We start from the raw sequence: 25416 nt of genomic DNA, 5'->3' as shown, positions 1-25416 counted from the left end.
GTAAAGTTGTGTGACCTGGATTAGAAAGAATTTGACTGGAAGACTGGCTTGGTTTTGTTCAGACCTACCAGATAGAAATGGGAGAAGAACTTCTCTCAAAAGTATTTGGGATAGGGCTGTAGGGAGTGCTAGAGAAAGCATCTCATGGGGCCAACACAGACAGCCACAAGAGCTCCAGGAGAAACATTTAAGTCAGGTTTAGATTCACCCTAGATTGTGGTACATCGAGAGTTCTCCAGCTCTTAGGAATCTGATGGCATTAAGGCATCAGCAGCTACTCTCAAGGCAGCATTTCTCATGTTTTCCAAACAATTTGGGAACTGCAAATCGTTGCAGATTTCTCAGCTCAATAACTGTGGTGTTGCCTCAGCATTTTTCTGTCAGGATACTTCAAAGCCCTTTAGATTCTCTCCCCAAATGCAGCCATCCATCCTCCTCCAAGAAATCCCAGACCTTAGTGATTATTACCAATAAAGTTATTGATGTTGGAAATGCTGATACAGGAAGATGAGGCTATTTAGGAACGTTTCACCAGATGCTGGTTGAGCGATACTGCATCATTTCATGCAGCACATCGCAAAACCTCTTCCTTCCCTGCTGTGTTAAATTGTTACTTTCCCTGAGGGACAAACATGGTTCGTCACAAATCTGGCCTGAGAGGAAAGTGGGGGAAGAGTGTGGGAATAGCAGACAACATCAAGGATTCCCATTTCCCTATTCTCTGCTTCTTGTGAGCAATCTTGTGTGGCTTTTAACCACTGCCACTCGTTTTCTGAAGCGCTCTTTCAGTGGCCACATCCTGTGCTGTCTCTGGTTTGGTGACAACACTCCTAAATACTGAGAGCATTGTCAGAAAAATCAGTCTTGGGCTCCTCTTGGGCTGAAAGAACCAATTTACTGCTCTCCTTCCACAGGCATAGGATAATTATAGGAAGCCCCTTTGCCATATCACATGGGTATCACATGCAAAAAACCATCTATCCTACTAATGTGCACTGCTTAGGCATCTCTGTTTCTCACACACAGAAAGATGAAACTGATCACTCCCAACCAGGAAAAAAATTGCTTATTATTTTGATAGCTATTTTTTCATATCTCAGTTGAACCTGAGGGGTAGTTTTTAAGGAAAATAACATTTCACAACAAGAAGGCAAACAAAACTGCAAGATTCAGAGCAAAACCAATTACTTTATAGCTACTTCAGCCTGTTTCAATCAAGTTTAAATATCTTTTTTCACCAGTTCAAGGAAAACTACAAATATCAGCAAACAAACACAGTCCTGTCTGACATCACTTACTGGTTAGATTTTATCCCCAGGTTTCTGCATGAGCTCATACAGGAGTCTCTGCACAGTGCAAGCCCATATTGACATCACCTGTCAATCACCAAATCAGAGAGATGAAAAACATTAACCCACAAACAAAACATTTCAGTACAGGTAGCAATTTGGGGAGTTTTCTGTTAGGTGCCCTATGGTCCTACTTCATCTTTGTCTCCACTTAGCATTAAAAACAAGGAGCTCCAGCATGCAAAGGACCCAGTGAGAATGCAGTGGCTGGATTTATGTGGAGCAGGGCATTGCACTATGTATGAGCACCAGGAGAGAATTCAAATTAAAATAAATGGGAAGCTAAGTGAGGAAACCTCTACATTAGGCCACTGGCAGGACTTCAGTCCTCAGAGAACTCCCTAGCCTCCTCCCCACTCCCTGTAGCTTTAAACATGACCTTGTGGCCACCTGGAGAGCGAGCAGGGCTCCCTTCATGACTGTGGGGAGAAGCCAGGGCACCACTTCCTTGCCTTTGTGGCTGCAGGTGACTCATGCATACACCTGTTTCCTCTGCAGCCTCTCACCTCTCTGGGCAGGGGGGGCTGGTAGAAAGTCAGACAGGGTTTTACCAGGAAACCCAGGTGTCCAGAAAAACAATTAAGGAGATTTGAATTGACCAAATCCTTCACCCTTCCAGAAAGCAAAACTGGGTACAAATTTTTTCCAAGCTTCCCTCTGATAAATCCTCGGGACACCATGTGCCTGATGCATCCCTGTGGGAGGATTTGCCTTCATGCAGCCACACAGAAGTGCAGCATGAAGGAGCAGGCCTGCCTGCTTTTCTCACAGTGCTCATGGCACACTTTGGAAAAGGGAAGCCCTTTGAAAGGCACTTTCCCTGCCCCACAGCACTGCTGGGCTTGTGAGCTCTTGCACACGCATGGATATTTGATCTTCTAGTGTAAAATGTAAAAATCTGCTTGAGTCCTCCTGCCCTGAAGCAGTGTCCTCCTGCCCCCTCCATTTGCTGTGATTTACTCTATAGAAGGCTTCAGAATCCAGCCAACACACATCACAAAACTGCTGGGAAGAACCATTACTCATGGATTTCTGCAATTAATCAAGCTCTTAATTTTACCCAGGACGTCATGCCTTGAGATTCTTTCAGACCATCACAAAAGAGAAAAAGCTGGCTGGGAGCAATAAGTACCATCTGAGAAGCCTCCCATAACTCAGGCTGTTTGCTTTTCAGTTTCACTCACCATCATCCAAGCACGTGTCTCTTTTCCCTCAAATCCTTTCAACTGTTTCTTCCTCTGAAGCTGACTTCCAGGGAAAGCTCTAGAGATTTTTTTCCTTCAGAGCAGATGCAAGGCCTGATTTCTCTTCCTCTGTGGAGAATGTATAGAGCAGGCTGAGGTCCTTCTACCCTCCAGCTTGCTTTAGGAAGAGACATGTGCCTGTGATTCTTTCCACCTTGTCAGACTTTTCCTAAAGCCTCAAGATTTAGAGCTGGGATCTTGCAGCAGCACAATTCCTTAACTCCAGGATGGGAGAGCACATCCCAGGAACTCAGTGCCAGCACTGGCACCACATGGCTGCATGCCACAGCCTTCTGGGGCAAGAAGTCCCCCAGCATCCACGCGTCCAGCAGGGTAGGAACCATTGTTATTCCAGAAGTTTCTGAGAAACCATGCTGGGTCCTGGAAGAAAAAAACCAGGAGTTTCAACAAATACAGCATTTTCCAGTCCATGACATTTGCACACAGAGGGGCCTTACCCACACAGATGGCCCCAAGCTGTAACTATATCAAGTTACTCACATGACCAAGTCTTTGCAGGATCTCAGCCTCAGGGGCTACCAAGAGCCCGGCAGTCCTGAGAGACTGACAAAAAGATTCTCACATCTCACATTCAGGATTGACACACTACTTACTAGAACAAAGCACAGATTAAGTGATGCCAGCCCAGATGACAGAGATCCCAAATAAGTGCAAGGAAAATATTTTTCTGCTGCCAGAGCACCATCATGCGATTTGCACGTGGCATCTCTTCCTGCAGAGGCTATGGAGAAGTATATCCACTATCTGCTGTCTGCCTCGGAATTCCCCCAGGAAAGCCGGCCTGGCTGGCAGTGTAGGGTGCCTAACTTCCAGACTATTAAATTACACTGCAATCAATGCAACTCAAGAATGCACTTAATTTTAAGTAAACACTTACAAACTGTAATGAACTAGGATGCTGCATTGCTCGGTGCCCTCCTTTGGCTGATTTGTTTACCAAAGCAGTATCTCAGAGGGACAGAAATTGCAGAAACCTTCTAAAAGCTGCAAGGATACCTCAAATAAATGGAAGACTGTTGCATTTACATTAAAATTACCAAGTTTTTAAGACCCAGTTTCTTAGGCCCTTCCAGAGATAATGCACACAATTTGACTCTTTTAGAAACACCTAACCTGGATAAATTAAAAGGAACCTATAAACCAAGATCTTCTATCACTTGCGAATACAAGACGCATCATTGCCCCAGGCCTCAGAGAAAACTGCAGCTTTGCATTCCCACTTTTATTTAAGCTAATGAGGAGAAGAAGGAAGAGAATTTTTGAGGTAGGTTCTTCTTCCTTTTATCTGAAAAGTGCTTATTGAGCTGTGCAAAGCCTGTGTGCATAGCTCTGCGAGCTCAGTACCTCAGCACCTGAGTTCCTCGAGACTGCACCACTGAAAGGAGAGGTGAGTTCTTCCTATAACCTCCCTGGAAGCTGGTCAAACACTCAGTTAGCAGAGGGCCCTCTGAAAAAGGGATATGGCTTTGCATTGGGTAAAGTTTGCAAATGTTTCTCAGTTACCTGTTTTATTCTCTTCTCATTTCGTTGCAAACAATGCAGCTCCTCAGGAAGGCTCAGGCTCACAGACACTTTGTGCTCGTGACTGATGGTTTGGCTGCCCATTCTTCTCACCAGCCACATGCCAGCATGCATTCAGTGACTTCATGGTGTGGCTGCTTTGGGGGAGCTGGATGGGGAAGCAGACTGCAGCTGCTTCTGAAGGATATAAATATTTTTTGCAGTCGAGGGGATCCAGCAACAGGGTCAACAGGGTCAGGGACACCTGGGCTCTATTCCTGGCTCTTCTGCAGACCTGCTGCATTGTTTCACTCCTTTCAGTAGCTTTAAATGAAGACCTTTTCCTGCCAAATTTGTTTTCTTAGGTGTGAGGCTTCCACTTGAAAATTTGAGCCACAGTAAGGAATTTGGGGTGATGGGACTGGCCTGTGATTGCAAGCCCAGGTATTCATTTGATAACAAATCGCACAAAAGCCATTGCTCTGGTGAACACCACGAATGGCTCACAGGCCAACCTTACTCACACCATTTACCAGTTAGCCATCTGCTCCCTTCAGATATTATTTTATGGCTTTCCTTTGTTTTCACTAAGGCCCAAACAGGAATGAAATTGTGGGTCCTGTAGCTACCCCTTTTAAATAAATAGTTCTGCCATCATGCTAATAAGTTTGACAAGTTGGTCACAGGCCCTGGGCAGGAAGCTAATAAACTTCAAGTTGCTTTTCTATTGTTTTCCTAAAACAATTTGACTTCCTTTCTGATAGCCTCAAATTCCTTCAATAAAAATAGAGTAGCTGGGAGCCAGAGGAAGAGCTGAACCTGAGCCAAGTTGTGCTTACAATGCGTCTGCGTAAGATCACATTTTATCCTGATCCACGAAGACCCTTTAAAAGAATAGCAGGCAGACAGCTGCCAGTGCATGTCAGGAACAGCTCAGGAGCAAGTCTCCCCCAGCACTGGTCCTCCAGGCTGGAGGGGATCTCCAGCCAGTGCGACAGTGCCAGACCACAGGCTGAGCTCCTGGGAGCTGACTGGGGTTTGCTCACCCTGCCCGGAGTGTCCTCCCTCAGACACTTCAGGATCTCTTCTGGGAGCCGAACATTGGCAGAGAGGTGGGCTCCAGCAAGACCAAAGGGCTCTGCTAAAGCTCACCCCACCCTTCAGTCAACTTTACCTGTTCCTCTCTCTACCTGTGCAGGCTCAGCAAAAAGAGGTAAAGGTCTGTTCTTTCTTTTCTTCTTTGGGAAACATAGCTATGTGTATACGTATACACACACATTTCTGTCAAGCAGCAATTTCAGCTAGCTGGAAGTTTGCAGGACAAGATGAATGCCTGGTGGCTAGATAGATGGGGACTCCTTGCTTTAAAATGACTTGCTGATCCTTTAGACAAATCCTTTATGCTCTCCATGGTCTGGTTCCTCCACCTGTAAAGCAAGGAGGGTGTTTATAGGAGCTGCAATTTCATTATCATGTGCAAAGCACTTCTCAACTACTCAGAGATGCTGCAGAGTTGAGAGTTGGAAGCAGGAGGGGTGAGAGGGCCCTACTTTGTTTCCAATAACATAAAGCTGACAACCCAGCATTTACTTTGGGATAGATGGCAATTTCTCCTCAGTGAGATGAAAACCACTTCCAGTTTTTCTTGCTGAAAACTTTACTGGCAAATGAGTCTGGCACACAATGATATTTCACACCTTGCTGTTTCTTGTTTCCTCTTTTCCTCACTCTGTGCTGGTATGGTACTCTGGGCTGGGAAGAGGAAAACATCCATCCATATAGAATAATTTGGGATTTTTTACTAAATAAGAAACTGTGACTATAAAACTGTTCTCATTCGGGGGCCTTTGCTACTCCTCTTCCCTTGGGCCCAGCCTGTCCTTGGGAATTTGCCTCCTGCTGGAGGATGCCTTCAAACTGTCTCCAGAGGTCTAATGTATAACAGAGAACTTCCCTCTCTGGCCTTCTCTTTCAATCATATCCATGCATGAGGATTTGAGATAAAATGTTTCACCAGGAAGGCACCATCCTTTGGTGCTTTAGAGAAGGTACTAGAGGTGTCTGTCCAGCATGGGACATTATGAAGAACCAGAATAAGTGCAGTGCTGTGGCCAAGCAGCAGACATGAACTCAAACATCAAATATTGTTGGGTGGTGTTTTTTCCTAGAATTTCCCAGTGCAGTATAACCTGACATCCTCCCCAAGGACAAAGTCCTCGGTAATAGCAGGAATGCACAAGACATTTTCCCTTCAGACAATCTCTTTCAGTTTTCACATCTCAGGAGAGCATTTACCTGCATTTGAAACAGCCTTCCAGCAAAGCCAGATGCTCTGGGAACATCTGTTTTATGTGAAGAAGCTCTTTCCTGTGTGAGCTCTCATCTACACTACTGCATATTTGCAGACTTTTCGATGCGTTGTCTTGGCTTGCTCTTTTTGCTTGTTTAAATCCCAGGCACAGAATGAATCCCTCCATTAAATATCCATGGGATCAATGCTGAAAAACTCATCACACAAACTCTGCTCCAGGTTTACCTGGCTTTTGTGTGCAAGGGTGCAGATGTGATAAGGCAATAAGGCAAGTACAGGAAATAGAATGAAAAAGGGACCTCTTGGCTTATCAGGTTCAATCCCTTTGAATAATAGGCAAGTACAAAACAAATGGCCTTTTCTAAACTTACTAAACTCTGTCCTAAATCTCATTAGGTTTCCACCCTAACTTGTGCTGCTAAAATGCTGTTCCAGCACCTCCTTCCCTGCCCTGTTGCTTAGAAACCTTCTAATTTCCAACCTAAATTCATTCATGGACAATTTATATCTATTTATTCTTGTGCCACATTGTCCTTTAGCTTATGTAGCTCTGCTCTCTCCTGAGCACTTACTTTCCCAGCCCCCAATTCCTAAAAGTATTTATAGGCAGCAAATCTCTCCTCTCTTAACCTTTGTTCTGCCAGACTAAGTAACTAAGCTCCCTTACAGTATTCACCCTGCAGGCACATCACACCGTGGTTTAATTACTTCATGTTGCTGCACTAGCATGAAGTTCAGTGCGAAATAATTAATGCTGAAAAGCTCAAACTGGTACCACATCTATTTTCAAATCTGCTCAAATATCTCTGTGCAGTCACTGCTGTGACTGATAAGTAAACACACAGTTGGCTGAGACACCCTCCGTCTCTCTGACCACCCCACTGCCTTCCTCTGCACCTGCTCCAGGCTGAATATCCTCCTTGAATGTGGGGAGGCAGCACTGCACACACTATTTTGGAGAAGTCTCATCCTCTTAGATGACATTACTTCCACTCACTGCAACTGGAGATGCTGCTACATCCTCAAAGTTTGCTTGCCTTTTTCACCCCCACATAGCATCGCTGGTTCCCCCTCCTTTGAACCATGAACTTTCCCCATCTTTCTCCATCTGTCTCTCCTGGGAGATGGAGATTCCTGTTACTCTTCAAGCAACAAGTTCCTAGTGTGTGACTTTGCACTCTCCCACTTAATCTCACCTTGATCACTCCAGTCAGAAAGAGCCTTCAGCTCTTGTAGTGCTGGAATCCACCTCTGCCCTCATGATACCTCCCAGCTTTGTTTCATCAGCAGATTTCATTAGTATTTCTACTTTCTGTGCCAAGGTAATTAACAGAACTATAAAAAAAGATCAGTCCTAAGAGCAATCTTTAAGCAACCTCACAGATAATTTCCCTTCAGCCTATTAAGGAACTGGTGTATCAGTTCTGTCAGTCTCTTACTCACTTGAGGATTTATTTAATAATCCCTGTCTTCCTCAACTGAATCTTCTACACTAATTTGTTTCTTCTGGGACACCATATCATATGGTTTACTGAATTCCAGGTAAATAAGGTCTGCTACGTTTCTTTTATCTAGGGGGTCAGGAATCATAATCCAAGAAAGCTCTTAACTTTTGATCAAAAGATAGTAAATGTTGTCTTATTTTCCCTTTTCCTCCTGGCTTTGTTTCTGCTTTCCTTCAAAATCCATTGCACAGCATCACAAACTGCTGTGATCTGCGAGCTGCACATGGCAAGCTGTCAGCTGTTCTCCTCATTCCCTCTGTCTGGAGGAGCATTCTCTTCCACTTGCTCTCCTCACTCAAATCAGACAAGTTTTGCATAAGAGGCTCTTGGGAAGGGGAGCCAAAATTCTTTTTCCATGCTTAGGAGTGGTCAAACCAGCTATTTTTCTAGCTGAGGGGCTGGAGAAGCTGCCAGGACACCTCTGTTTTCCCTTGAAGAGGGTGCAGTAGAGAAGGGATGACACATTGAGGGGCTGGCTGAAGTGTCCATACAACATCTCTACACACCCTTCTGTCTTTTGCCTCCCCGTCTGCCTTCTACCATTTCCCTTCTGTGCAACAAAATCCAGACAGTTACCACCAGCACCAAAACAAAAAGAGCTCATAGAACGTACATCTTGTGCACCATGCACATGTTGGACAGAAACCTTCTCTCCTCCCTTGTACATTCAGCAGAACCAGACTGTATCTGCTGGATTCAGGATTACCTCTGCATGCCACTCAGGAGCAACACTTGGACAGGAAACACAAAGGAGTGAGGAGGGAGAATCAGACCTGATCACCCTCAGTGTACAGCAAAGTGTCAGCCACGCAGGGAGGTGAGTGCATTTCCGACAGCTCTCTCACAGGACCTGTCTCTCTACAGCATGTGAAAAACACTTGACAAGCCTTATCCCTAGCCTATTCCAAAGCCATCTGTGAGCTAGACCTGTATTATTAACACCTTTTTTTTGGACACTTCTATGATGAAGTCCTTGACAATCTCACTGGCATAAAATCAACATGACTTTACATAATAATGCTTCATGGAAATTACTCCAGAAAGACCAAAAAAAATTGAATAATATTCTCCTTCCCATGAATTTCCATTGCAGATAAAAAACTGCCACACAGGAGAGGGAGAAACAACCCCAGAAACATTTGTATTTTCCTTAAACCCACAGAAGGGCTTTCAATAAAGTTAGAAATGAAGCAGCAAATGCCTATAGGTTTCTCCATGCCAGGAGGTTACTGAGCTGCTGTGGGAATTTACTGTGCACTCTATGCCCTGCATCCTGCACTAACCATCAGTGAGGATGCAGCCCTCCTGGAAAAGAGTTGCACTCCTAACTTCAGAGTGAGAGTGGCCACATAGGACATGCTTCCAGAGGTTGCCTCTGCACAGAACTGTTGCTTTGTAGACTGGCTTTCAATCTCGTGACTAAAGGGGGTATTAAATTAGTGAGAGAAAAGTTATTGGAAGAGTTGCCAGCACTGTGTTTTAGTCTCTGGACTGCTTTTGTTTCCTGATGTGCATTTGCTGATGCATAGAGACCACCAGGCACTGTTCTGGGTGGGAGATATCTAGCCTGGGAAGGATTGCTTGAGGGATAACCACCAAAGCTTGCGTGCAGCAAGTCAGTTCTCAGGTCAGCAGAGTCTTCTGCGCAAATCTCGTTCTCCTGCCGCCGGTTCTTTGAGACTTTCACCAAAGCCAGAAGGCATCTCTGATTCTGCCTCCTCGCTGGGCCATTCCTGATGTGGAATCAGAGGCTCAGCTTGACACATACATGAAATACAAGACCTTCAGACACTTGATATGTCAAAAATATTTTTAAGAGAGCCCCAAATGCTCAAGCATCTGACTGTGTGTGTGGGGAGGTGGTGGTAGGGTGGTGTGACAAAAAGCACCTCTCTTGACAGGCAGATTATTCTCTATTTATCAGTAAGGGGCATGTAAAAAAGTCCCTGGGAAGCATTTGGTGCCCTTTAGGACAAGGCTGCAGCTGTGCTGAGCCCCTGGTTGAAGCCAGCAGAGCAAGCTCTGTGTGATTTGAAGAGGTGGAAGACCCTTCTCCACATGAACTCTGCTATGCCAGATTAAGCTTGAAGGAGTCAGAAATATGCCCTTTGTTGGTTGAATTGTCCTTCTTCTTGCACAGAAAAAGCTTTCCAGGGTCAGGCTGGAGTAACTGTGGGGCAAGCCTGTCTCTTTTGGTTTGGGAAAGGCTTAGACCGTAGAATGATATCTGTGGGAAGATGTGCAAAGGAACAGTGGCAGCAGCAACTGGAAGGGACTGCGCGAAGCCAGCAGCGAATGCATCCTGTCGGCATGGGGAGGGTGGCACAGGGAGAGGCTGAGAATGGAGAGGGAGGAATGAGATCCATGGTCTTTAAAGGAAAAACAACGGGAAACCAGGTTTGAAAATAGAAAGATTAGGCTGGAGGGGGTGGGAGAGACAAGAAAAGTAGGTGAAGAAAGAAGAGGGGGGAAAGGCAGAGAGGCAGTGGGGAAGACAGAAAGTGACACAGAAAAGGGGTGGAGAAAAAGAGAGGAAGAGAGAGAGAGAACCATATTAAAGGAATGAAACGAAGTGACTGAGGAGGACAAGGAGTTCAACTTAACTACAAAAAGGAAAAGTGCTAAAGCAAGGAAAGGAGACTGAAGACAAGATACTGGAAATCAGGTAAGCAACCATGAGGGGGAAATAATTGAACTGCGGAAGTGCTGATGGTAGATCAAATTATTACACTCAAGGGGAAAACAGCATGAGGGAGAAAAAGGATTTGGAGAGGCAGGAAAAGAAGGATGGCCAAAAATAACTTTAAATTTTACTTTTTCTTTCATTTTCTCTTCAAAACATTCCCACTAGTAACATGGTGGGCTTGGGACATTTTAAAAATTAAACTGTTTTGCCACAGGCAGTTACAGAAATAACAAGTAACTTCCCTGCGATGAGCATAGATACCGATAGATTCCAATGTATAGGAAAGCAGGATAAGAGCCCCAAACATCCTCCCTCAGACAGTACAAAGTGCAAATTGCCATTTCTGTCAGATCCCATTTCAGCATGCTGTCAAGCTGCTCAGGGGACGGTGGTGAAGGGAACTCTTACCTAGGAGAGGCTCTCGGGGTACAAACACTTTATCAAGTGCCTGCATTAACCACCTATATTCAGGATGCTTCCAAAATATTTCAGTTTCTTCTCCTTGAGAGTATGGTGTCCTGGCTGGTCTGTGACATGGAGCCTGGGAATGTAACTCCAGTGTAGAGAAGTGCCTCGCTGGTATCTCGCAGTCACACGTTCTGTGCGCGCCGCCAGGGAATGCCTTTCTCCTCCATCCTGACACTGCCCATGGCAGCCTCAGCAAGGAGGCATGCAGACCTGAAGGGACAAATGTCCTCTCCCACACCAGCAGCTGCTGATTCTTTTTATTTGCCTTCCTAACTTCCCCCCCTCTTTGTACTTGGAATAATTATGCAATGACATTTCCATAATTTAACACTGCTTTTTCAAAGAATAGCCCACCTTAAGACTACGGTACCCCTATACATCCAGCTGGAAAGAAGCAATCTCCCTGAGTGTAAAAGTTGCTGACTAATTGCCACCTCAGATCTGTGGTGGCTCCTTTGATTTCCTAAAGGATTGTTTGGCTGCTCATTTGTCACGTCTAAGGAGCTTTGTGGCATTCTGGTTTTAACAACTCAGGTAAACTGAGGCAGTGCCTCTGTCCTTGAAGTACCATAAAAACTTTTAGAGGATCCTATAAGTGGCTTTTCTGGATAAACCTCAACTAAAAAAGTCTTGTGCTGAATGAGGCTTAAGCATTGAACTCTTCCTCTGTGATGATAAACCCATCGAAATTCCTTGGTGAAGCAGTATCTATGAGAGTTCTCCCCTACTGCTGCTATGTGTTCCTCTCTTTAAAACTAAAGAACTTCATGCATGTAACATATGTGTGCATATGTGTGTGCAGCTAGGAGCAGCTTAAACAGTTATTCAGAAGCCTCACATTATTCAGGATTTGTACCAGGAGACAAGAAATTCTGCATTTGCTGCTGTTTTCAAAATCTATTCTGAGAAAAGAACACATTTCCAACTTTGCTCCCCTTTTCCTTGGGAGCAGAGCAGTACTTTAGGAGAATTCCTGAGGCTTCAGGGTTTAAAATACTCATCAGGCTCTGGTCACTTGGGAACTATGTTAAGTATTCCTGTTACTATAAGTATTTGGGGTTGTTGTTTTTTTTCCACTCAACAGTATATGATACCACCATATTTTTAGTATTATGGGTATTAAAAAATTTAAACTCTGACAGAAAATACAGAACTTTGTACCTTAGTCTCTCTTCTCTTTTTGACCTTCAGACAAATTTCACACATTCTGCACACATTTGCCCATCTTCTGACTTATCTTGCAGCATTGAAAATAGGCAAGGAGGAATGAGTAATTCAGCACTACATTATGTCATTAGGGAGCACATTTCGGAGACTGCTCCACACTTTGGGTGCTGTTGTAGGAGGCACGAGGACAGAGGTTTAAATTAGAAATAATTCCCAGGAGACAACAGAGAGACTTCAATCTTTGGGCTAAGACTTCATTAAAGGGGGGAGTGGGGGGTGGGGAGATGAATCAGTTTTAGTGCTATTGATAAGCAACAGAGAGATCTCTGTGAACCACACTTGGCATGCCAGCTCTTCCCTGAAACAAAGAAATATTCATGCCACCCAGCATGCAATGAGCAGAGAGATGCACACTTTTAAGTCTCTCTAGTGTTCTTTGAAGAGAGGTCAGGGGGATTTAATGTAAGAACTACGGGGTTTACTCTTACATTTCTGCTTTCCTCCATTTTTTATGTCATTACGGATATGCCTTGAGAATGGCTGAGAATTTCCATATGAAGCTGCTCTCCCTTAGAAGCAGAAAAGGTGACAGATGCCTTGGTCAGGGCACAGGGTTGCTCAGAAAGTGAAGCACTCTGGCAAGGGTGACCTCTGCAAAGCTCCAGGGTCTTCTGCTGCACTCACATGTCTGGTGAAGAAAGGAGGGAATAGTGGGATGGGAAAAAAGCTGTCTCCAGTTTGTAATCAGATAAAGCTATCCAAGAGGACTGGGGTTAATTCTTGCTTCTTGCTCCAATTTCCTCTGTCATCATGGGGCAAATTGCTTAAGCCACATTTCCCCACAAATGCTCCTTTCTTGTCTTTAGGATATCTGATTTCTACACATAGTGCAACCGGTGGAAGTGATAAACTCTCCCACTCCAGCACAAAGCAGACAGAGCTCTGCTTTGAATACCCATTACACAGTGCTAAGTACACTGGAAAAAAAGCACCAACAGATTAGCAACATCACCAAAGAGCTTCCAAAATTAATGAACAGTTTTTATCTTAATCTCTCACTGCCTTAGTTCCTTGGCTGCACAGTTGATCTACTACCATCTCCTCACCTCTGGGTGGTAATGAAAGTAAGTAGATTTATAATTGTGAAGCGATCAGATACTGTTGTGATGAAAGCCATAGGAAAACCCATGAGGAAACTAATAATTCTGTCTTTAGAGCTGGACTTGAATAATGTACAGTAAATGAGGCATAGGCCACCCACTGAACAATGAGGAGAAAACAAAACACTGAATAGCTGCTGTTAAAGAAAGCCCCCGCCAGGCTGGCACAGAACAAGGCAGGCATCCTGTGCAAAGAATGAGGTGACAATGTGAGGATGTGGTTAAGGACTCTAAGAGGCACAGGCACAAAGAGATTGAATTAAGATTACTGGGAACAGTAACCCCAGCGTTTCCTAACTCCCTACCGCTGGGCTTCGCCGGTTTAGTAATAGTTGATTTCAAAAGGGGAAGGGGGTTGTGCATATATGGATATGGTACATACACTGAGTACAAAAAATAATCCACTCACATAGCCAGACTGAGGCAGTGAGGCTGGAGTGTGAAAAGAATCCTACAGATTCTTTGAAAGAAAGAAGAAATGAGATTTGACAAGGTAGAAATAAGTGGGAAACAGATAGTTGCTGAAAATTTCCCCTTTCTAAGGCTGAAAGCATTAGCAATTTGGGTGCTGTCTAGAGTTAGCTGGTCAAAACTGCCAAAAAACTGAGGCAAGGCTCTCTGGGGGAGCTTGACTGGAGGGAAACCATGGGGAACCGATAGGCAGGGAGATGCTGCAGTGAGAGGAAGGAAGAAAGGATGGGAAAAGTCTGAATGAGAGCTCTGTCCTTCTCCCATTACCTCTCCAGTCTGTTTCATTTCAACACTATAACAAGTTGCATCTCATGCAGGCTACGAACCAGCCTAAAATCACATGGGCAGGTTTTGTTGCTGCTATACTGTGCCCAATGTGAGGCCTGCCATCACTGCACATCTTACACCAGCCTTCTCCACTGACTGAGCAGTGCTTCAGATCAGCTTCTCTCAGCAGAGCTCAGGAATAGCTTTTACTACAGCAGCCCCCAACTTTCTCAGCTTGTTTTCGTTTCCCAGAGCTCCCTATGCCCTCTTTGGCTATCTCCTCACCTGTATTTCACCCACTTTAGGCTGCCCAATTTACCATCATCTGCAAATTCATACAGCTTCTCTCTGCAAAGATAAAGATACTGGAAACAGCATCAAGTTTCCAGCATTTACATTAGAGAGAGAATTTATGGGGTTTTTTTCCTAGAAAAAGAGCACAGCGATCCTTCATTTAGTTTATCCCAAGTCCAGTTTTGTCACATCTGTTGGGGTCTCTAGGGACCCACATTTCTCAAAGGCAAAGAGAGAGAATCCCAAGAGAACTAGAAGGTGCTCCCTGCTTTTTAAGTGTGAGCCTGGATGCCACTATCATGTAACTATTTGATGCCAGCTTTTCAAAGATAGTGGGATAAATTCATCCCTCAGCTTGACTCATCTGAGTTCAAGGTCTCTTCTGTTCTTGGTCTCCTGAGACTACATCAGGCAGAGCTTGGCCCTAATATTTGGATATATGAAAGCACAGAGGGAGGAATAACATTAGATGTTCTAGACAGACAACTAATAAAAATTCAACTGACTGGGAGTCTTCAGCTTCTACCATCACTTCAGATGAAAATATTCTACATATTATTATCATCCGTGTGTGTAACACATCCCTGATGTACACACTTGAAGGTGCTGAGTGATTCCCCTCCGTCTGTGTCTCTGTGTGCGTCAGGGTTGTGTGCCTGTGTGTGTAGGAGGTGACGGGTCATTCAACTCCCTTATCTTCTCACCCACTCTCTTTTTTGTGAGCTCTGAGATTTTCCACATTTGGAGAGGAGGGGGAATGCACACCTCGTCAAGGAATAACAAGCTGTCTGCAACTACAAGTAGGGGCAGTGGTCTGGATACCAGTATGACCCTTCCAGAAATTGCAGTGAACTTGGGAGGAGCAGAAAGATAAGAAACATTGGATGTCTGTCTTCTAGGACAGGAGCTGTTAACACAGAGCTGTTCTTCTCACATGAGATTTCAGTCCTAGAGTCAAAGTCACTCTGATATTGGCTCAGCACAGGGCTTTCAACCCAAGGAACTAGAATGGAACCTATTCCAAACATGTCAATTCTTTTTCTTTAAAAGCATAAGTACAAAACTATTTATTCCAGGCTCATGTGCAGATCAGAGTTACAAATTTGGCTAAAGAAATGGCCTGTTTCAGGCAGAAACTTATCATAAGCATACACATGCATATATGAAGCCAGAGAGATGGTGTTTGGACAAAAATGCCTCATAGGTTGTTGCTTTCCTATTGTATATCAATAGGAAGGAGCTAATGCCAGTAAACTCTGAACAAAAAATACCTGCTGAGGTGGGCTTTAGCATCACAAATCCTCTGTAATCCAAAGCACTGCACCCACTCTGCACAGTGCATTTCTAACTCTATTCATCATTTAAATGTTGTAAGCCACATGTCCCCACAAGGCAAAACAAAACAAAACAATGCAAAACAAAAAGCTTCTGGTTCTGCCAGGTGTACCTGCTATAGAAGGGCAGCAGGAGAGGGTTCGCTCTCAGGTAACCAAGACGGTGTTGTCCCAGGGCAGAGGAGAGTAGGGCTGTGGTCTGTAGAAGCAGATGTGCTGTAGAAACAGTGTTGTATTGCTGTCATGAAGTTTAAGAGGCAGTGCTGCGTAGAAAAAAGGACACAGTCTTGCAAGTCACAACCCCTGAGCTCTGTCCCCAGACTGTCTCTAACACAGTGACCTCAAACAAGCAGTTTGCCCCTTCGGTACCCCAGTGATCACTATTTGCAAGACAGAGGTGACAACATCGACACTGCATGAGATGCTGTGAGGCTACCAACAAGGGGCTAGAGATCCTTCAGTAAAGTAGCATCAACCAACCTCCAGGGCAGAGCTGGAAGCGTCCTTCCCAAGTGCCTACAGGTGTGAGGGGGAGTTTGGCAGTGTGGGCTGCACTCCTGTCTGGCTTCAGGCTAACAAGTGTCAGCACAGGGCAAAGATCTCTGCCCACACACCCACCATGATCTCTATCTGCTGTGCCACGGGCTGGCCTGGACCCGGTATGAGATAACACGGCTGGAGGGAGGAATGCCATGAGCAATTCCTAGGCACTGAGCATGGCCCAGCTGGCCTGGATGCCCCACTGCAATGTCACTGCTCACGTGCCCAGTACCCAGAGGGGACAGCTGCCTCCCCTTTCAGTAGCCTGGAGGGGATGCACTTCTTGCATGGCCTCCCCACACAGCCATGTGTCTGGCTTGTGAGCTTCTTAAAACATCCTGGGCCCTCTGCTTTGCTGTGAAATCTCATTAATTCCCAGAGACACACGTTTGTACCTGATTAAGCAAATCACGCACAGAGATTGGGAAAAAATACAATGGCTTTGAATCCAGTACTTTCCCCCTCCCTAGGAACTGTGCTTGCCTCACACAAAGGAGCCTTCCTCAGAGAGCCTCTCCACGAGCCCCTGGGATCTGCCAAGGGGAAGAGGTGAGCCCAGCAAGGGAGAGCAGAAACAGTGTTATAATCAGACTCTCCACTTTATTTTAGAAACATCCTGCAGAGATGGCGACCTCCTGTCACCTTCCTTGTGGGAAAAGCTAGCTTGAAGTGTTGAGCTCAGCTATTTATACCACTGCTGATAGTCTCGCCTGTCTTCTAAAGAGGGGAAAACTTTCTTCCTAACCACCCCCAGGGAAATAAACTCATATAAAGATGATTGCACAGGAACAGCCCTCCTGGCTCTCTGGTGTGGATCTCCTAGCCGTTCATCGGAGCCCTGGCTAGTTCCAACCAGAACAAGCGTGCTGGCTGGAACAAGCGTGCTGGCTGGAGCAAGCAGCAGTGATGCGAAATGCTTGCCTGCCCTTTCAGAGCACATGACATCACCAAGAGGATGGGCAAAACTGCTCAGAGGGCAACAGACACTCCCCCTCCCGCAGATAAAGGTAGTGCAAAGAAGGAATGGCAGAGAGCAGCCCGTGGCTGGCGAGCCAGCCTGGCGTACTAGCAGGTGCCGTCCCCGCTGGGGTATTTTTATCGTGGAATTTGGCAGTCACAAGGCAGCCCGGAGCTGAGCAGACTCCATGCTTGGCCTGCGGGGCGATGCTCAGCTTTCCTCAGCTTTAGCGGCGTTCCAGGTGATGATTAGGCTGGGCTGGGCACGCCGCTGGGCTTGTGCCAAGCTGCACTGGTCTGTGTCACACGCGCGTCTCCCGGTGCCAGGATCTCCTGACGGCGCCCAGCTCCCGTGTGGATCCAGCAGAAAACTCCCAACCAAAAGCATGCAAGGGCGGCGGCACAGCCCACGTCTGCTCATGAATATGCGTGACCCTGCTGCCAAGACTGTCTTCTATCAGGTGCTGAGACCCCACAAAAATATCCAGAGGTGGTTTTTACCCAGTCACACCAGAGTGAGACAAGACTTGTCCAACTGAGCCCAAACTAGGAATATAAAAGGCTGCAGATGCTCAGACGCTGAGAGGTCAAAGCATGTGAGGGCAACAGTAGTCTGGGAATGAGGAAAAGGAACTATATGGAAAATTCCCAAGAATAGTAAAGCTATGAGGAGAAAGGCTAGGTCAGGGGCAGCCCTGCATAGCCAGGAAAAGCTGTCAGGAGGTGACAATCCTTCTTTTCTTGCTGGCAGCAGAGAATTAGATGCTCTAGAAGACCCTTGGTCTGGCACTGCAAAAATAGCTTGCTAATAAGTATCAAATGTCTAAGCCAAAAATGTTGCTCTAGGAGGGAAACTCCTTCTCTTGGTTTCCAAAATCTGCTCCCCCGTGGCCACCAACACCCTTGCAGCAGCCACCTCAGCTCTCTACGGGGCTGTAGCAGGACGGTCAGGAGGCACCTCAGGGCAGTCCCTTCTTTAGACAGTCTGTGCAAGGCAGGGCAGAGGAAATGTCCCTATTTTCTAGCCTAAGCCTCACGACTGCCAGATTGTCCTGATTTACAGCCTCTTAAAATATTCTGTGCATGTATGAGACAGGTAAATCGCTGCTCTTCTCACATCCGTTCATATTTTTTATTTCTGGATTCCTCTTGCGCTTATGTTTGCTTTACTTTGTGTCCTGCACATACTAATTTTTACAATTTGCAAGTGTCTAGGCTTAGTAGCCTTCCCTGGGGAAGGCAAGCCATTGTAAATCCCCAAACAACCTGCACACAGTAGAATGGACGGGAAGAGGGGCTCAGTTTGTGATTGTACTTCCCCATGGCAGTAAGAAAAAACTCAGCCTTGGCAGAGCCAGGGAAAACTGTGTTCATATTTACCAAGCAAGGTGAAACAAGAAAAGGCACGTGTAAACAATATAAACCCACCTGGAAAAGTGAGGACACCCACCCTTGTTCATGCTGCCTTGTAAGGAATATTCCACACATTCAGCTGTGATAGAGAATATTGATGTTGGACACACATAACACTGAGCTGTAGGTAGCTGGTTGCCTTGTCTGCACGCTGGGGGAAAAAAAGCAAACACACTGATTTCAGTGCCACAGTCTGTAAATATTTCCCATCACTGATTTATCTGCCTGTATTTAATCCCCTGGTGCTCCTGGAATGAAGCCATATGCTAGTTTCTCCAGAATGCAGTAACTGCACCAAAGCCATTTCAGAGGGTAAGACAGACCCACACATTCACCAGTTTTCACCAGTGCAGACGAGAGCAGTCAGAAAGACCAGCTGAGTTTCTGTGTTACTGCTCCTCCAGCTCTGGGCTGGCAGCAGATCAAAGCTTCTGCATATGCCAAGCAGCCACCAGGATCTCCATCAGCACGATTGCAGCATGCCTGCCAGGGCAGGAAAGAGCCAGAGCCCATCTTTTGCTTCCTGTATGTCCCTTCTCCCTGCTCACATGGCTCCCGACAGGTGGTGGGGTAGTAAGTGGCCACTGCCCTGTCTCTATACCTGGGCAATCCTCACCTTTCCCAGGGCAGCCCTCAGCAGCACCGGGAATTTAAAGATTCAACTTTTGATCTTTGTCCCATCCATCCTTGCAGCTGGACACAGCACAGGAACGAACGATGGGATAAATTATTGTGTGTGCTGCTACATTAAATTATATCACTCATGTAACTAGAGGAGGGGATATTGTTCCCTCAACAAGTGTATCTGTTCTCCAGCTTTTGCTCACAGGAAATCTACACAATATTGCTGCAGTAAATTTTCAGCTTTTAACAGTGTCTACTCTCCACAAATGTTCTTTGCACTATAAAAATAATTGGCTCCTAAAGACAGGACAAGGAACAATAAAGGAGAGTTAACAATTTGGTCCCTGTGGCTTTGGGATTTACCTTGACTAGTGCTTTTAATATTTCATTATGATGATTATTTTTACATTTACTTATTAAAATGCTATTTTCCAAAAGAATTACTGTGGGAGGACATTAGCTCCAAGGTAATAGTGCACACTTTATAGCACCCAGCCCTTAACTCATGCACTAGGGAGAGCTTTGCAGTGCCCTGGGAAGGTAAGTATGGTGAGCATAACTGGATCAAATGATTGCTCAAGCACTCCCACAGAGCCCCACAAAAGATGGATTAAACCCACTGCTCTCTTTTTATCCATCAGGTTAAGTGACTTGACCAGAAACAGTCAGTCAGGGCCAGAAACAAAACTGAAGCAAGTTCTCCTGCATCTCCGCTTTGCAACCTTACTCCCAGTCCAGCAAACCTTTCCTGTCATCAGACCACCTACCAACAGCACTTCCCAGGAGTCACTGGTCCTTGGGACGCACTTCAAAGGAGGCTTTTTTTCTTTGTCTGTTTCATCGGAACTGTGAATTTTTCCTCAGAATTTAAGAAAAGAGGAAGGAGCATGACCCAGCATTTAGATTTTACAGAGTTCCCTCTCAGAGAGGCATGACAGGGTAGCAGTGGATTAGGTTTCCAGGACTGGCACAGCCCACCAAAGTCTTTACACTCCCCTAAACATTTGCAGCTTGTAAATGAAGCTGGCAACACTGCAAAATCAAAGCAAAACCTACAGACAGGGAGCAGGTGGGCAACAGAAAGGTTTTCTCTGCGCTTGAGTGGTGGCACTGAGCTCATAAAGGAAGCCCAGAGCTGCGAGCACTTCACATTCCAGGTGTTGGTGCAGGTATTACACAAAGGCAACATATGACAGTGCCACTGCTCAAGCCAGGCTGTAGATTCCAGTCTGATCTCCCAGGGGATCAGCCCACTAAGGATTTCCCAGAGTACAGTCTACAGACAGATGAATGCTGCTTTAACTACCAAGTCCACAGAGGATGCAATATGCAGATCACAGTGAAAGGACTTTCTGAATCACAAATAAATCTGGCTCACCCTCAAGGTTTTGGGAACTCATTTAGCAGGCTGTAGATGTGTTATGTAAAAAAAAAAAAATCACATTTTGTTTCAGTAGCTAAATTTAAAAAGGAAAAAAAAAGTCCCAAACACAACACAAGGCATCCAGAACAGTCTTCAGCAAACCAGACCTCATTCATTTCAGGTCAAATGAAAACATTTCCTCCAACACAAAACAAAAAAAACCATTCCACTCCATCCATTAGCAACTGGGCATTTCCTAACCCTCCTCAGAACCACACTCTGTTTTCTCCCAACAGGGGCTTGCAGCCAGTACTCAAGACTTCTCACCCCTCCTGGTGAGCAGAAATGGGGGAGTGGACTTTCCTGGGAGACTTCCTCGAGAAGGTCCACAAACACTCCACAGTGGTGGGGAAAGTCTGGCTGACCGTGCTCTTCATCTTCCGGATGCTGGTGCTGGGAACAGCGGCGGAGTCCTCCTGGGGGGACGAGCAGTCTGACTTCATGTGCGACACCCAGCAGCCCGGCTGCGAGAACGTCTGCTACGACAAGGCCTTCCCCATCTCCCACGTCCGCTTTTGGGTCCTCCAGATCATCTTTGTCTCCACCCCCTCCCTGGTGTACATGGGCCATGCGATGCACACGGTGCGCATGGAGGAGAAGAGGAAGATGAAGGAGGCAGAATTAGAGGCCCAAGAGAAGAAAAACGGTGGTGACACATACTACCAGCAGAAGTGCTCCATGGCAGAGAAGGAGGCTAAGCTGGTTGGCTGGGATGAATCAGGAGGCCAAATCATACTGAGGGGCAGCCTGCTGAACACCTATGTCTACAGCATTTTGATTCGAACTGCCATGGAAGTGGCCTTCATTGTGGGGCAGTACATCCTGTATGGGATCTTCCTGGAGACCCTGTACATCTGCCAGCGGGCACCATGCCCCCACCCCGTCAACTGCTACGTGTCCCGCCCCACGGAGAAGAACGTGTTCATCGTCTTCATGCTGGCTGTGGCAGTGCTCTCCCTCTTCCTCAGCCTGGCCGAGCTGTACCACTTGGGCTGGAAGAAAGCCAAGGAGAGGTGCTCTCGGTCCTACAAAGCCAGTCCCAGCACAGCCCCCGGCAGGCTGGAGTCTGCCCCACAGGCAGAGAGGGCACAGATGTACACCCCGCCGCCGGATTTTAACCAGTGCTTGTCAAGTCCCAACGGGAAGTTCATCAGCCCCTTCAGCAACAAGATGGCCTCCCAGCAGAACACCGCCAACTTCGCCACCGAGAGGGTCCACGGCCAGGAGGATGCTGCTGGGGAAGGGCCCTTCATTAAGTCCAGCTACGTGGAGAGTCCAGAGGTGGCCAGCGAATGTGCGGCACCTGCCTTCCCCGAGAACTACTTCAACGAGAAACGCCGGTTCAGCAAGGCCAGCCGTGCCAGCAGCAAGGCAAGGTCGGATGATTTGTCTGTGTGACCTGTCTCCAGCACGGATGAGGAGAAGGAGCTGTCCCAGCACTCAGTAAAACTTCTGCAAAGTGGACTCCAAACTCTTGCCCCTAACCTCTCTGTTTTAATATCCTCTCTCTATCCTTTCCAGTGAACTTCATCGTTATACTGCAGACAGCACCTCTCACAGCTCAAGGCAGGGGCAGCCACAGGCACTGAAGAGAGACACCAATCTCAGGATATGAAGCCCTCAGCCATATTTTCATCATGGGACCCACAGGGATCAGAGACTCCCCACCAGGTAGAGCACAGGCGAGCAGACTCCTGAGGCTGCTCAGTGGGTATCCAACTGTGCCACTGTATTCAACAGACCAACTGGACCTCTACTTCTCTGGTCTCTATTCAACATTTGCAACATCAGCTTGGCAATTATACTGAGCTGAAGCTTTTCTCACCTGCCCGGAGCAGAAACACACCAGTAGGCTTTCTGAAAGAAAGATTTTCTCATCTGCTTCATTTTGGCTCTTTCTAACCCTCCCTTTCTCTACCTGAGCCCAGATATTTTATACCAGTTTACCTACACAATAAATCCTACTTGAATTTTTTTGACACTGTGTATATAACAACTCTTCCCCGTAAATAAGGACGCCAGTGGTCCCCAGCACACGGCTGCCTCGTGTCTAACATTGGAATCCCTTCCTCATTCCTAAGTCAGCGCAGCAGACTGGCCCCAGGGAAATCACTTAGATGACCAGTTGATGAAGACTGGGGAATTTTCTCAAGATACTCATGTCATCAATCCTAAGCAAGGCATCCATTAACAGAAATAGAGACTCTCCTGTGAGAAAAGATATCTTATGAGTATCATGTGGAAACAAAGTGGTTTTCCCCTTTTTGAGACTCATCTTTCAAGAAACCTGAATGCTGCTGAAAGGGTGCTGCCAGCTGCCCACTTGAGAGAAAAGCATCCTCTGTTTATCTGCAGAAGAGGTACAGCCTGTGTCTTCACACCAACCTACCAAAACACTTCAGCATCTTTTGCAAGCAGAAAGCGTCCTCCTCAGGTCCTGCACATCATTCAGCTCCTGCCTGCTCTCTCAAGCTTGCCAGCCAGCACAGGTCAAGTTATTTGTCTCTGCTCTGCCACCAGGCCATCCTCTCCACTCCATCCCTAGCACACATGGCATTAGAAGCAACCCCTGGACTGGGTCTTTCCACTGCTGTAGCCTTTCAGAGCAACCACAGGGGCCCAAGGGTGCACTGTGAGTCTGGTGGGTGAGGTGTGCAGGCAGCTTCCCTTCAAGACACATTTCCTCAGTGCAGAGCTGACATCCCTCTGGTAAAGATCTGCTAAACAGAGCCAAGCTGCTCCCTGTTGTTTACCCTGCACTGCCCTTTCAGACACAGGCCACAGCTTCCCAACACTGGACTGCACAAGTGAATGGCCTGGGACCAGCTGATGAGGGGACTGAGCCATTCCCTCTCTTAGGGCCACTGAAAGTGAATCCCTGCTCCTGATACACAGCTTTGGTACAGCTCCCTGTGCATATAAATACACATTCACACTCAACGGGGGAAACCATGTTTTTGTTTGCAAGTTTTTATATATTTGTATTTTTTAATCCCGAAAAGACCTGTGTGTTTTCCTTAACGTGAGATTTTAGTCAGTCGTGTCTAGGTTTCTCCTAATAAAGTTCTAACTCCATCTCTCCTTGTGGATGTTTCTCCTCTCACATGGCTGAGAACGAGCTGCTAGCAGGGATCACGCTGCCTGCCAGCCTCTGCTGCTCAGAGATCACAAAAATTCCCATTGCCCAGAGTGGCAGGAATGAGGGGAGGGTTCGGCCAAGGGGATAAATAATAAACATAGGGAAATGATTGACTGACTGGCTGACAGAACCACCCCCCACCCCCCCGTCTCCCCTGCCTGCCTCTGCATTACCAAGGAAGGAGAAGCTGGTCAGAGAGCAGAGCTTCCATCTCCTTGCATATCCCAGCACACCTCTGTACCCAAAGAGGCCACCTGGCATGTGAGGACAACTCAGCAGGAAGAGGGAAGTAAAACCTGTCCCTCAAGCATCTGATTGCTTGTCCATGCAGTAACGGGGCCCTGAAGTCTTTTTAAGAGACAAGGCCTTGAGAGAATCACCGCTAATCACCATCTCTGCAGCGTTCCTGTGGGTACTCAAATCTCTTAAGATGTATTTGCCCAGCCCCAAGAAATTCCTTTTCTTCTCTCAGCTATGTCTTTTCTCTGAAATTTACCCTTTGTTTTCCCACTTTCCAACTTTCACAGGCTCCCTCCTTCTGGCCTTGGATCCCCCTGTCTCCCTGAAGGAAGTGCTCTTCCTCCCTTTCTCCACAAAATCTTCCCATCCCATAGGATTCTACAGGCTGGGAAGCTGGAGACCAGCAAAGTACTGCGTCCCAGCAAGGAGCCTGAAAGGGGGCATAAAGAATGAATCCAGAATTCAATGAGGACACAGGGACAAGGACCTTTAACTGCATTAGAAACTACAAGGATCCCTTAAGATTAAGGAGCCTTGGTTTGGGGGTTTTCAGCCCAGGAGTGAGGCTGCCACCTGAGCACCCACAGCCCCGCAGTGCAGCGGGAAGGCAGGATTGGTTCTGCAGCGTTTTGAACTGGCATGTGCACAGCCCTGAGCATGCCTGTCCCTTAGGGTGCCACCTTGCTGCGAGAGACAGGCAATGGGGAAGTCAGGAGCATTCCCCGTGGAACACTTGGCTATTGAGTGACATTAATGTTTAGTAAAGCCACTCGAGCATGGACACAGACCTTGTTTAATAAACTTTTCTTGGTTTAAAACAAGCAGTAGACCAAACTTTAAAAACTCTGAGCTACAGTCTCTGCTAGAGGGCAAGGTAGAGCTGAAAGAAGAGGACAAGGATCTCCTCTGTGCTGTCTCAGACCTCTATGATCCAACCACGTTCACAGGCGGGGTTTTGGTGATCTTTGAGACCAGAGGAATACAACCATCCCAGCTCTCTCTCTTCCTAGAGATTGCAAGTATCAAAGCAGATAATTTCCCTCTGCCACCCATTTCTTAATGCCTCCATGGTTCTGTCTTCTAGGTATAAGAAGTGGGGGATATTGGACAGATGGATGGATGGATGTATGTTTGCACTAGCTGACAGACCAAAAACTTGTGATTCTTGGAATCCACTGTCAAGGCTGGTCAGGCTGTCACACCACGATAGGAGCACATTTACTTCAGGCTGTCCTGTCCTTTCAGACAGATTTAGTATATATTGCTTTGTACCAGATGGATGGGCAGACAATCTTATAGTAGT

At 46.4% G+C, this 25416-nt stretch overlaps 1 protein-coding gene across 2 annotated transcripts; it reads left to right on the top strand.

Annotated features, from left to right (window-relative positions):
• Positions 1-5077: 5077 nt before the first annotated feature.
• On the top strand, positions 5078-23809 carry GJA5 (gap junction protein alpha 5). Of its 2 annotated transcripts, none has more exons than XM_082278471.1 (2): positions 5078-5327; positions 20971-23809. In XM_082278471.1, the coding sequence occupies exon 2, from the start codon at positions 21020-21022 to the stop codon at positions 22130-22132; it is 1113 nt and encodes a 370-aa protein (XP_082134597.1). In that variant the 5' UTR covers positions 5078-5327; positions 20971-21019; the 3' UTR covers positions 22133-23809. The 2 variants fall into 2 exon arrangements, with proteins under 2 accessions (XP_082134597.1, XP_082134598.1); XM_082278472.1 differs by lacking the exon at positions 5078-5327 and adding an exon at positions 8620-8747.
• The last annotated feature ends 1607 nt before the right edge of the window (positions 23810-25416 follow it).

Source organism: Coloeus monedula (genome assembly GCF_965178545.1).
Source record: "Coloeus monedula genome assembly, chromosome: 3".
Lineage (NCBI taxonomy): Eukaryota > Metazoa > Chordata > Aves > Passeriformes > Corvidae > Coloeus > Coloeus monedula.
This window is presented reverse-complemented; position numbering and strand designations above follow the sequence as displayed.